The following is a 13544-nucleotide window of genomic DNA, read 5'->3' as shown; positions in this document are numbered from 1 at the left end:
CTATCTGTGTTTTTCTTATTTGCATTGTATGTCTGTTCAACTGAGAGGCCCCTTGTTTGGCGGAGGAGTGACGAGGGCAGTTCCATCGGAGTTTTGGAGGATTGGAGGAAAGTGAGAATTGAAAGGTTAAGTTAGAATTGGATTAGAGCCTAAATGCCTTAGATAACCTATCTTATTTATGGTTTTAAATTATAACTTTAAGTTTTAAATCTGAATGTCGGAGTTTTAGGATCGCTTTTGGCTTTTCCGGGACCTTATATCTTATGTATGTGGACACTTTTACCATGCTGAGAATCTCCAGTTCTCATTCCATATATATGTTGTCATTTTTCAGATGCAGGTCGAGAGACACATCACTAGGCGTCTGGAGTTTCTGAGCAAGCAAAGTTTAGCTTTGGGATGTTATATTTTAGACTGTTGGTTATGTATTTATGTTTATAGACTCTCCTATGTATATGTATAACTTATGTTTAATGAGGTTTTTTGGAGAATTAGGTGTTTACTTTATATATGTTGAGATATTTTGGTATATACTTATATATGTATGTATGTACATATTCTCCGGTCGGCCTTGACTTCACGCGATACGCTTTTCTTTTCACGATTTTGCTTAAACTTTTCTTCAAGGCTCCTTGATTATTAAATTCCTTCAACTATTGTTATGTACATATTTCATTTTAGAGGTCGTAATACCACACAACCTCTGTTTTACCGCTTAAACATAAAGCTCTATATGATAGGGTGTTACAATCGTGCTACATGACGAAGTCTTTTTGGTAACTAAAATCTATCTGAGTTAGTTTAGCCCAATCAAATTCATTATTTTCAACCTAAATTTCATTATATAGAATGATATTAACATATTTAATCTCAAAATTAAGGATAATTAATTATAATAACCTATGGGTAGGATTCGGTATTCCCCATTGCTGAGCTACAAGCAAAATGGGTTGCAAGGATTCCATTTGGCAAAATTGTGTTACTTCATTCAACAACACTATCAATTCATGCAAGAAAATGGGTTGGCCAAGCTTTTCACTCACTTCCTTCGTTCTTTTCAAGTTTGCATACATTAGTTGTTTTACTCATCATTATAAAACATGTTAAATACGTACAAAAAATCAGATTTATGTATTTATTTTTTCACGAGTAAATTTTCATGCACAAAACAAATGAGCAAGACAACAGGAATACATACAAAAGGTAGTGTTTTGCACAAGGAGTATTAGAAATTATAATTAAAAATAAACAAATATGAAAATAACAATTTAACCAATTTCATATCAGGACCAGACATCTTTCTAGGCTAGAGGTTTAGGATTTGACCGGTTTACCAAGACTCAAACAAACATTATCAAAAGTTTCAAATACATATCTTAAATTAAATTTTTTTTGAAATAATTTGATGGTTTGATTTTAATTTTAATTATTATTGAAAAAGAATATTTTTGTTATAAAAATATAATTATTTATAAAAATATTTTTGTATATATAGTAACATAAAATTAAAAAATAAATAAATAAAAAATAAATGCTGACTGAGATAAATATAATTTACATAGTACGTCTAAATTAACAAACAAACAAACGTACTGAGCAATTATCATTTTAACAAAGTTAGTCACTTAATATGTTTTTAACTTTTTAAATGAAACAATTTAATTATTTTTTAAGTAATATAAAATAAAATTTAATTTTTTCATATTTTATATTTTTAAATTAAAAATAACATTTTAATATAAATTTTTTAATATTATAAAAAATTTACGACATAATAATTGACAATGAATAAACAATATTTATTGTTTTTATACGATTATACAAGTTATATTTATTTATTTAAAAATAAAAGAGTTTATATTTATCATTTTAAGTTATATGTAAAAAAATTATTTATTTATTTATTTATTAATATATTTTATATTTATTAAAATCTATTAATACTTTTTTATTATCTTGCTTGATATGTATTATTAAAGTTTATATTTATTAAAGTCGATCAATATTTTTATTTAAATATTAGTACGTATTAATCTAGAATGAGAATGGTTAGTACGAAGTAAGAATAGTTGTTGAAAATCATGGAAATGACAAAAATAAATAAAAAGAAAATAGAATATTAGACAACAGTTTATAATGCACATTAATTCATTAAATATGTGGAGAGAAGTAATAAATACATAGGCTATATATAAAAAGTTTAGTTACAAGAGTTGTATGGGTAGGTAAATAGCACTGAATGACATAAAATCAACGTACCAATAAATGTAACATGAAGCGAAACAATAAGAAAATATTCAATAGACGATGAAGAAATTTTAATATATAGCATACATGATAATAGATACTATTATTATTGTGCCTCATGTAGGATATTATTGGTGTCATTAGGTCTTATGTATTATTTTGAGGGTGATATTATTAGATTGTACAATTGTATTTAATATTTTGTTGATAATAGATGTAACTTATTTTTTATGATAATGTTGAACAGAATAGTTTAATAAACTATAAGATATTTGTTTTTGCTTCTTTTCGTGGTTTGAATAGTATGAAGTATGAACAATCTAAAAATAAGTGGAGTACAGTAGTTGACTAGTTGGCTAAAAAAAAGTAACCATAAAACATATGAATTTATCTTTATAAAATAGTAAGAGAGACTAAAAAAAACGTGACACCTATATGCTATCTATCATGTATATTTTTTTTAACTTTATGGCAATTTGACAAGCATGATAACAAGACATATTTTTTTTGTAGTGATAAACTATTGTAGATATTATGAGTTTGTGACTTTGTCAAGTTACAATAATAATAAAAGCTCTACAAATTTTTTATGAATCAAATTAATAAAGTCAAATGTAAAAGAAAAAATTCCAATAATAGTTTAGTGAAATCTATTTATAGAAGCGATGTTCTTTATTTTTCATAAAACATCAATCGTCAAATTAATAATCTTTTTTAGTAGCATCTAATTTTAACAATTGATATCAGAAGTAAGCTGGTGTGGTCCATCTCAATCCCACAATTTTTGGCATTTTATTCTTGGTAGTTAAGATCACCATATATATACATACCCAGTACCTTTCAAAATTAACAAAATCTTTCTCATCACGTTTTCTCTCTTCATCAACAACGAGGTCATTGGTCGTTGGTCATCAACCATTGACCATTGACTATCATAACATTGCCCTAGCAAGTTATTCCTCCAGGTTAGTTTGTTTTGAATTAATTGAAATGTTGCAATAATAACTTCATATGTAGATGCTTGTTAATGAGGTTACTATATCAACATTAGAAAATTATCATTATTGTTGTCCTTGATTATATTAATAATATTTATTTATTTATTTTTTCATGCTCAAATAGGGCTTCATATTGGAATCGTACGTTCTATAAAGATTAATAGCACGCACCTTTTTTACCTTTTGAAATTAAAAGAATTGTAAAAGTTTATAAAGATTAGCAATGGGAGCAACAAATGAAGATTTTTATGCGAAAAGCCCTATAAACAAGGTAGATTATCTTCCTAGAGAGGCAAAAGAAATATTGAAATCATTGGCAAGTAAATGGAAGAATGTACTTGACCCAAATGCAATGGAGGTTATCAATCTGAAAGGGGCAATGACAAATGAGGTTTTCAAAGTCAAATGGCAAACACCAACTGGGGAAACTTCACAAAGGGTTCTCGTTAGAATGTATGGCGAGGGCACCGAAATTTTCTTTAACCGAGATGATGAGATTCGAGCATTCGAATGCATATCCAAATCTGGATATGGCCCTCGTTTGCTTGGCAGGTTTGCAAATGGCCGAATTGAAGAATTCATCAATGCCCGGGTAAATTTTAATTAAAAAAAAATTCTTTCCAGTAAAAAATATTGATAAAGGAATAAAGTAAGAATTAATCACTATTGAATTTGTAACTTTTATTACATGTGAATTCTTGTGACTAATCACTTAGGTAGCGTTTGTTTTGAGATAATAGGATAAAAATTGGAAGATTGAGATTTAGTATCATGTTTGTTAGTCCTGATATTAATTCCAGTATTTCAGTACTTCTAAAAAGTGGTACTTCTAAAAAGTGAAGATACAGGGATTGAAATTTTTAAAGACGATGACTGAAACTTTTTGTATACTTAAAATACTTTCATTTCAATTAATTAATTTTAATTTTATTCTTTGTGCAAATTTACACCAAATACAATACTAAGACTTATTTCGGTCTCTGTCTCTCTTTCAAATGCTACCTTACTACTATCTTATTTTATTAACTTTTTCACTTTAAAGAAGATTGATGTATCTTAATTACTGTATTAATTATATTTAATGTGTTAAGTATGGACTATCTTATCTATGAAATTAATATGCTAAATATATACAATAATATATGTTGTGGATTGAACAGACATTATTAGCATCAGATCTACGAGATCCATCTATTTCTGCTCTTATAGCTATCAAGATGAAAGAGTTCCATGATCTTAACATGCCAGGACCAAAGAAGGTTCACCTTTGGGATGTATTGCGGTATGTAATTAATTATACATAAAATACTAAAACAAAGGGAAGGAAAAAATCACATCATCAAACTTTCATTATTTTGAAAAATATATTTTTTTTTCAATAATTTAGGAAGTGGCTTGTTGAAGCAAGGAAACTAGCTTCCCCTGAAGAAGTTAAAATGTTTCATTTGGATGCAATGGACAACGAAATTTCACTTTTGGAAGAGAGATTATCAACTACTCACCAAAAAATAGGGTTTTGCCACAATGATCTACAATATGGTAACATAATGATTGATGAAGAGACCAAATCCTTGACTTTAATAGTAAGTTCAACTTTTATGAAAATTCATGTAAAAAAAATTCCTACTAAACAGCACATTATAAAAAGATAATTAAAAAATATTCTTATTTATTTATTTTGTCTAGGATTATGAATATGCAAGTTATAATCCTATAGCATATGATATAGCAAACCACTTTTGTGAGATGGCTGCAAACTATCATACAGAAACCCCTCATATTCTTGATTACAGTAAATATCCTGGTATGTTGTTTTATGTGTTATTTAATTTATTTTTAATATATTTTTTATTTTAATATATATTCTATACGAATGATAAATTTAATCACTAATTTTTTATGTAGATATAATAAAAATTTTTTTTTCAAAAATATCTATTATGATTTACGAATAATAATTTTAATTATTTGTTTTTTTAATAGATTTGGAAGAACGTAGATTATTCGTTGAAACGTATTTGAGATCTTCAGGTAAACTTTAATTAAACAATAAATAATCAACTAGCCATATAACATATGATACAATTATGATATTATTGGAGTTGAACTCAGGTGAAGAACAAATTGATAGCAAAGTGGAGCAACTACTTGATGATATTGAGAACTTTACACTTGCAAATCATCTATTCTGGGGATTTTGGGGAATAATTTCGGTATCGCCACTTTTTCTTCTTAATTAATATTTTATGCTTTTCATGCACTTAATTGATGAAGGTTCCAAAAAGTTTAAATACACTTTTCATTAAGAAAATTACGAGTTATCATGAAAAAAATTTGTGATCCTATCTTGGAATACATTTTTTATCTAAAATATAAATATGTAAAATTAACTTTTAATTAAATAACGTTAACAAATCTTTTAATCTTCATTTGTTTTTTTTTTAAAGTTTAGAATTTGGAGTTAAAATTTATAGTAGTTCAAAATTTAAAAAGATTAATGGATATTAACTAAAAAAATTAGAGTAAAATGACAATTTGATCTTCCAAGATGTTGATCTTGGACTAATTTGTCTTTGAAGAAAAAAATATCAATTAGGTCTTCTAAGATAACAAATGGTAGAAATGTATGTCCTTCTGTCAATAAATAGTGCGAAACCAAACTGAATTGTCCATGTATTTCATTATTTACAGTGGTGCATGTCTCGTTACTATCACATGAGCAGAAAAACGATATAATTTTGGACATTGAAACATTTATTATCTTTTGAGTTTTTATATATCCTTTATCAACTGTTCTCTATTTATCACAAATTCTATTTTTACTCCAAAAATTGTTATTTACATTACTATCTTTCATAGATAGATATGTCAGAGTAATTAACAGTATATATAAACACCACCGTTAGATTTTAGTTGTTGAAATATTGCTTTCGTGAAAGATTAAATTGATATTTTTTTAGAGACTAATTTATTCAAAATCAAAATATTCAAAAACCTAATTGTTACTTTACAAAAAATTAACTCTCTAATTAGACACTTTTATGTTTTGTCTTTTAACATACTAAAGAAACTTCAAGTATACTAAATTATTCTTTTGTGTTTGCAGGAGCATGTAAATAGTATTGACTTTGACTATAAAGAATATGCAAATCAACGGTTTCAAGACTATTGGTTGAGGAAACAATACCTTATGAGTTCTCCTGCATCATCCCATGATTTATCTGCTAAAGGTAAGGTACTTCACTCAATTTTTACTTTCTAAGGGTGGTATGCAAGTTGATTCATTTATCCTTCTAATACTAGAAGAATAAAGACAAGAACTAATGATTTCTAAACATTATTGTGTATTATATTTTTTCTTTTTGGTGACTTATTGTGTATTATATTTAATTTTTAAGGATAGAAATTAAAAGAGGTCACCTAATTATGATACTATAATTTTTTTGGGCGTTTGAAAAAATTTTAAATTTTGAGAAAAGGACAAAAAAGTCCTTGACTTTTGATTCGTAAACATTTAACTATTTAAGTACTCGAAAATTTGAAAATATATTTAAGTTTCTAATATTTTCAAAATCTGGACATATCGATCTCTCATACTTAGATCTAACAGATCCAATGGAAAAATCAAATGTGACACTTATGGTTGATACGAATGCACACGTGAGAGAGTTTTTAAAATGAGACAAATTAGACCCCAAAAAATTAAGGATCAATGTGTCCCAATTTTAAAAATGTTAGGAATTTAAATATATTTTAAAATTTTCAAAGACTTAAATGTCAACAAATCAAAAAATCAGAGATTGTTCTTTTTTCTAAATTTTTTTATTATAAAAAATTATCTTGTATATCAAAAGTTTAATCTGATGAAAAGAGATTCACGAATAATTATATCTAGGAATAATTTGGTGGATATTAGATGAATAAGCAATGTCGTTTTATATTACTCACATAGCTTGAATATTGAGATATTATGATGATTGGTTGCACATATTGTTTTCTTTTTTTATTTTCAGAGGAAGCATTAACGCCAACTATGAAAGCAACCCCAACAAAAAAATCAAATGGACTTGGAAAGTTGAAGAAAATGTTTAGTGTTAACAAGTCAAAATAACAGAGCCCTCATCATAAGTGATGATATACATTGTAGAAGGGACAAATTTTATGAGCCCTCATATGTATTTTTGCATTAGTACTTTTCCTAAAAATTGTTTGGATATTATTTGATTCTTTTCTGTAAGTCTGTTTATTTTTGTATTGGACAAGTATTATTTTTGTCCCTGCTATTTTGGATGAATATTAATTTTGTATTTAAAAAATTTTATTTTTATTTATATTTAATTTTAAATATTTTAATGTTATTTTTCATCTTTATTTAATATCGCCTAAAATATTAATAAAAGATGTTTATTTTTTCAAACCCTAGGGTTTTCAATCGTGCAGTAAAATAGAAACACAATAATGATATGAAGTAGATTGAGTGTTAATGGTTAACAAAATTGAGTGTTGATGGTTAACAACTTAAATATAAGCAAATAATTTTATTAATGGTCATCTAATAATATTTTCTAAAGAGTGTAAATGTATTAAGGAATTTTTCTGTAAGAAACATAAACAAATTAGATAAAAAATTAAATTTGAAAAAGCATAAAATAATTCCAAAAATTTAGTCTGTGTGAACTGATCACCTCAGAAGCAGATTTAATAGAGAGAGCATCCTTATTTTATGTTCAAAAAAGTTTAAAGCAGGCACGTAGTAGTGCTTACCTTAGAAATACATTGACAAATTAAAATATGTATTTTGACACCAATGTTTAAAAATAAACATGTCCAACTAACAAACATTTACAGAATATCTTTTCTTTCACCTCTACAGACTACAACTATAATACAAAAGTAGCATACATAAAGGAAAAATAAGTATGTGCAAGCAAAAGCAATTGTCATATTCTCTTTTAATTTCTTTTTAAAAATCAAAGTGAGTGTAATAGAAGAAGATTTTTAACAGATCTTTAATGTTCTCTTTTATATATATATATATATCGGTAATTTTATATGATCAAATTATTGTTGTAACTAAGTTAAGTTAATAGTTTATTGGCACAATAAGAACTAATTGAAAAAGAAAGGAGAAATAGACAAGAAGGAAAAAATTTTATTAAACTTAATTACAAAATAACTTATTTATATAGAATTTTTAAATATATATAAAAATTATTGAATTTATGAAGAATGCAATGGAAAGCAAGGAGAGAAGAGAGAATGTAGGTTGAAGTTCAATTGAGGTGCATCACTAGATGTGAAAGTATGTAGTTACAGAGAGGGATAAAAAGTTCAAAGAAGGAAAAGGAGCTTCACTTTATTCATGCTACTATATACTTGAAAGACCGAGTCACTTTAAATCCAAAGAAGAATTTAAACTTGTTCAAATTTTTAATTTTAAAGAGATCATTAAGGTACTATTTGACCCATTTGATTTCAGATTTGTTGTTCCTTGTCAAAACTATCTCATCAACGTAAACCAACAGAGCGATAAATGAATCAAGGGACTTGAATTCTCAAATCCTAAGAGAATAATAGAAGAAATTTACAAATGAGAATATACGACGGTTAATTACTTACCAAAATCAAATATTTATTAATAAATTTTATAAAAAATTATATGTTTTAAATGTTTTATCAATATAATTTTTATTTTAAACAATTTGTTAAAAGTGAATATTAATTTTGTCTTTAATATTTATATTTTATTTTAATTTTATTCTTAAGTTTTTTGGTTTCAATTTTTCTTGTGATGTTCCAAACTTTTAATATGTTTAATTACATTACCTTTTGAAACATCATACAATGTGGTAATTCTAAGATGATGTGTCACTAACACGTGAAAATTTGCGTAACATTATTAACGATCAAGGGTATAATTGAAAAGTATTTAAAATATTAAAAATATTATGGAAAAGTCTAGGGCCAGCAACTTTGTTAAATTTTGGCCAGCACGTAACCAGCAAAGGAAAGTGAGCCATTTGATGAATTCTCACACCAATCTCACACCATTAAAACCATCATTGATGACTATTTGATGGCTAAAATCACAAAAGTTGCTGGCCCCTAGCATTTCTCAAATATTATACGTACACTTTTTTGGTGTCTTACACTAAAATCAATAACTAATATATTTGTATATAAATATATATAATTTAATTTATTTTTAATGTATATTTATATTTTTAATATACATTTAATTAAATTGAGTTAGTCTAATTATTAACTCACTAATATACTCGAGTATCAGAAATTTAAATCTCATCTTATACATGAAGTAATTCATTGAATAACAACAAATTATTAAAGGAAGCTTAACACTGTCACATATCAGTCTTTAATAAAAAAAATTTACGAAAAAAATTTAATATTAAAAGTATTTTAAAAAATTTTCGGAAGGTATCCTTTAAATTTTTATTAAATGATATGATTTTATAATTTTTTTATTAAAGATAAGAAGACTCAAACTCATGATCTCTTAGATAATAATTTAAATTACGTTACATATTACAATCTCATTTTTTATTTTTTATTTTTTTTAGTATTTTAATTTACTATTTCAATTTTAGTTAAAATCTAGATTTTTATTATTTTTTCTAAAGGTCGAGTCTGAATATATATTTTGATTTTACCAATTATATGCTTGTCATTTTAACAAGTGTGATGCAAGGATGCCCACAGTCAAAGGATCTCTATAAACAAAGCTCGACCACCAGACACTAATCCTCAATCCTGTGCTTTGTACTCCTTCCACCTTGCTTCCTTCACTCCCACCCAACAATTCCCCCTTTCTCTCATTCAAATCCCTACCAAACAAAACTATCCCCAAATTTCACTTCATTTTTTCAGAAACAAAATATTCTTATATAATAACTCTATTCAATTGGTTTGGCTTTTAACCACACCTATGGCTTCTGCATTGCAAGCAAATGTTGCTGCAAACACGTGCACGTTTTCTGCTGCCAGAAGCTTCTTCTCTTTGAAGAACCAAAGAGCTTATCACAGGCGAAGTTCTTGCTTGTTCATAGTGAGAGCTTCTTCATCTGATGACTCTGATTGCAATGATGAAGAGTGTGCTCCTGATAAGGAAGTGAGTTCCTTTTATTCCAACTTGCCACTTTCTTTCAAATATGTTCATATTAGATGAGGTCAAGATTAATTATACCCTAAGTACAAAATTTCCACTCCAATTTTCAGTTATTGATTACAAATAATACTTCCGCCCATAGAATCATGTGTAACAAGGTTGAGAAATCAGAACTGGAATTAGGATGAATTAGTGGAATCTGTGTGTGGATGTAGGTAACTCAAAACTGAGAAGGATTGATGGAACAGAATTATTGAATCAGAGAGAAAACGATTATAGAGAATAGAAATCAGAGAATAGTGAGTGTTTGTTTGATTGTGAATGGAAAATATGATGAGGAAACGAGTGTGTGTGTGACTGTGTGTGCAATTTAGAAGGTAAGGGAGTAATTACACTCTTCTGATGGTGAGTATGCAATTTAGAAGGTAAAGGACAAGTAGAATACAGAGAATATAGAATTTCAGAGAGAGGAAAACTTCAACTCGGTTCACATAATGCTCTTGCTTTTTTCTTTAGCCCCTTTTTTGGGATCTACTAGGTGTTGATCATCGGGTATCTGCGAACCGATAGCCAGTGACTATCCCTAGCTCCATTGGAGTTAATCATTAAGTGGGTAAGGAGTTTGCCACGAAACATGTTGCATACACAACATCCAAGGATTGGACGTGATGGCGTTGCTATTTATACTGTTATCTTTCTTAAGTTTATACATGTTACACTCTTCTGATGGTGAAATGTAGAGTCCATTCACAATTCACAACATCCGGTTTGTTAATTTACGCGCTAGTTCAGATTCTTTATAGAGCAGCACTGAGAAAGTGATTGTAGAGAAAAAGTTGATGCTAGAATGAACAGAAGAGTAAGATAGAATGATAAAATAAAGAAAAACCTACATGATCTTGAGCATACAGTTTTGCAGCCACTATATTTGGTTTTGTTCTGGGTCCATATTTGGTTTCCTTGCCATAAATTAAGGTAAAACATGAAACTAATGGACTAGGCAGGATGGTTTCAGATGAAGTTATGTGTTGTTCACATCATCCTTTGTCTTGTAGAAATTGCTAATTTTCACTAAGGACCATGATACCATCATACTAGAAATGAGATGAGTTTTAGAGACACCCCAGGGGGATGAGCAGAAAGCGGTTAAACCAACTGATGGTTAACCGTAATTTACTCTTCAAAATAATTCTATGAACAAATATTTCACTCACAAATGAGAAATTTCTGCGCTGAACAATGTGAATGAGAAGTTTTAAAGGTTTGCAAAATGCAATTCCTCAGAAGTTTTGATATGTTCATGAGCATAATTTATCCTGGCTATTTTTCTAGTTGCCTATCTGTGAATTGTATACTCTGTTTGGCCTTTGAATGGACAATTTTTGTTCTAAGTGTGACAGGGCATCCATAGTGTTTATTAAAATCCGAAATTATGTTCTTGATATTTTTGCTATGATAAACTTCACCTTGTTTGCAATGGGTTTCCAATCAAGCTCGTTCATGTTTACTGAAAGTGTGCTTGGTTGAGTTTCATCTAAAGTTTAATGTGTTTCTAAGCATTTTACCATTTTATCCTTTATTTGACATTCTAAATTTCTGATCATGCCTATCTCTTTACTTTTACTTACTAGCACCAACCTTTTGTCTTTCTCACGTATATTGTAGTATCCAAGATTTAGTAAGTAGCTGCATAAGATATTGCTAAACATGTAAATAAACTGCTATTCTTCGGTTAATCTTGATTCAGGTTGGAAAGGTCAGTATGGAATGGTTAGCAGGGGAGAAGACTAGAGTAGTGGGTACGTACCCTCCTCGGAAGCAAGGCTGGACTGGCTATGTTGAGAAGGACACTGCTGGGCAGACAAACATATATTCTGTTGAGGTTAGTGTTTCTCACACATATATATTAGTTTGCTTGGGATGTCGAATTACATAATTAACCCATTTTGTTTTTTAAGTTTTAATGTATTTCGATCTGGGGAGCGTGTAACATGTAGAAAAGCCAGCTAGAATATTAAGATATTATGATTGAGGTGACTGTAGCTATGCAGTTTGATATTAGATTCAGTTTCAAGGTTTGCTGGGATTTAATGTTTTATTTATTTATTTTTCTTAATTCCAATTTTGACATTCTAATCCTTAATTGAATCAATTAGAAATCCCGTCTAATTTGTTTAGGGGCCAGTTTGGATGTTTACTATCTAATTTATTTGCTAGAATGATGTGGCATGTATGTCGGCCATTGGAAGAACATGCAGTGCATAAGACTTAATTTCATAAAAAACACCCTTTGTATTCTGGGAAAAAAAAATACAAAATAAAAAATATGTATCAGAAAGTAATATGCATGATAACACCTTTCTTGGGGGTAAGATTTTTGTCTAATACTCAAATAATCTATTCCAGCCAGCAGTTTATGTGGCAGAAAGTGCAATAAGTTCAGGAAATGCAGGCTCTTCTTCTGACGGAGCCGAAAACACAGCAGCAATTGCTGCAGGCCTTGCCCTGATTTCAGTTGCTGCAGCATCATCCATATTGCTCCAAGTTGGTAAGAATAGTCCACCACAGGTGCAGACACTGCAATACTCTGGACCATCACTTAGTTACTACATCAACAAGTTCAAGCCACCGGAAAGTGTTCAAGCATCGGCACCTGCCAAGATTGAAGTATCATCGCCATCAGAACCTGTCCAACCTGAAAGTTCGCCAGAAGTATTTTCTGAAGTTCAGGTTGAACCTGAAGTTCTAAAAGAGTCCTCAAGTGAGAACACTGTGTCATAGGGTGATTGAACTTATATCATTCCTTTTGTTGCAAAGAAAAAAAATATATCAGAGCGCTGTATTTTCTGCCAATAATTTTTTTTTTAAGTATTTGACCTTGTCGCTTATTGACTCATTGTATACTTGACTATATGTTAATGATGTATTGAAATGAATTTAGCTAGTAATTGAGTGTGTACCAGCTGAAAGTATACTTATATCTAAGATTTGAATTTAAATTAAAAGAAAAATATTAGGAAAATAAGTGATTTCTAGCTAAATCTCAACTAAATCCTGGTAATTTCTAGCCACCTTTCAAATAAGGGGTTCTTTATCTTCTATAACACGTTTGAAGTTGATTGGTAGAGATACATTAAATTATCATGGTTATCACTAACCATTTATTTAACTTA

At 28.6% G+C, this 13544-nt stretch overlaps 2 protein-coding genes across 3 annotated transcripts; both read left to right on the top strand.

Moving 5' to 3' along the window:
- The first annotated feature begins 3105 nt into the window (after positions 1-3105).
- LOC112769086 (probable choline kinase 2) lies at positions 3106-7572 on the top strand. Of its 2 annotated transcripts, none has more exons than XM_025813499.3 (9): positions 3106-3212; positions 3370-3837; positions 4406-4527; positions 4633-4828; positions 4932-5049; positions 5229-5276; positions 5358-5458; positions 6352-6475; positions 7259-7572. In XM_025813499.3, the coding sequence occupies exons 2-9, from the start codon at positions 3469-3471 to the stop codon at positions 7354-7356; spliced, it is 1176 nt and encodes a 391-aa protein (XP_025669284.1). In that variant the 5' UTR covers positions 3106-3212; positions 3370-3468; the 3' UTR covers positions 7357-7572. The 2 variants fall into 2 exon arrangements, with proteins under 2 accessions (XP_025669284.1, XP_025669285.1); XM_025813500.3 differs by having other exon boundaries at positions 6352-6480.
- A 2352-nt stretch (positions 7573-9924) lies between these two features.
- On the top strand, positions 9925-13319 carry LOC112772323 (protein MAINTENANCE OF PSII UNDER HIGH LIGHT 1). The gene is made up of 3 exons (XM_025817250.3): positions 9925-10374; positions 12119-12253; positions 12778-13319. Exons 1-3 carry the CDS (start codon positions 10192-10194, stop codon positions 13150-13152), a joined length of 693 nt encoding a protein of 230 aa, XP_025673035.1. The 5' UTR covers positions 9925-10191; the 3' UTR covers positions 13153-13319.
- Positions 13320-13544: the final 225 nt, after the last annotated feature.

This window comes from Arachis hypogaea, chromosome 18, assembly GCF_003086295.3.
Source record: "Arachis hypogaea cultivar Tifrunner chromosome 18, arahy.Tifrunner.gnm2.J5K5, whole genome shotgun sequence".
Taxonomy (NCBI): Eukaryota; Viridiplantae; Streptophyta; class Magnoliopsida; order Fabales; family Fabaceae; genus Arachis; species Arachis hypogaea.
This window is presented reverse-complemented; position numbering and strand designations above follow the sequence as displayed.

Coding starts and splice junctions, on each gene's coding strand:
- LOC112769086 (XM_025813499.3), top strand. CDS start 3,469: ATGGGAGCAACAAATGAAGATTTTTATGCGAAAAGCCCTATAAACAAG. Junction 5,050..5,228: donor TGATTACAGTAAATATCCTG/GTATGTTGTTTT, acceptor TTTTTTTAATAG/ATTTGGAAGAACGTAGATTA. Junction 6,476..7,258: donor CCATGATTTATCTGCTAAAG/GTAAGGTACTTC, acceptor TTTTATTTTCAG/AGGAAGCATTAACGCCAACT.
- LOC112772323 (XM_025817250.3), top strand. CDS start 10,192: ATGGCTTCTGCATTGCAAGCAAATGTTGCTGCAAACACGTGCACGTTT. Junction 10,375..12,118: donor AGTGTGCTCCTGATAAGGAA/GTGAGTTCCTTT, acceptor ATCTTGATTCAG/GTTGGAAAGGTCAGTATGGA. Junction 12,254..12,777: donor CAAACATATATTCTGTTGAG/GTTAGTGTTTCT, acceptor AATCTATTCCAG/CCAGCAGTTTATGTGGCAGA.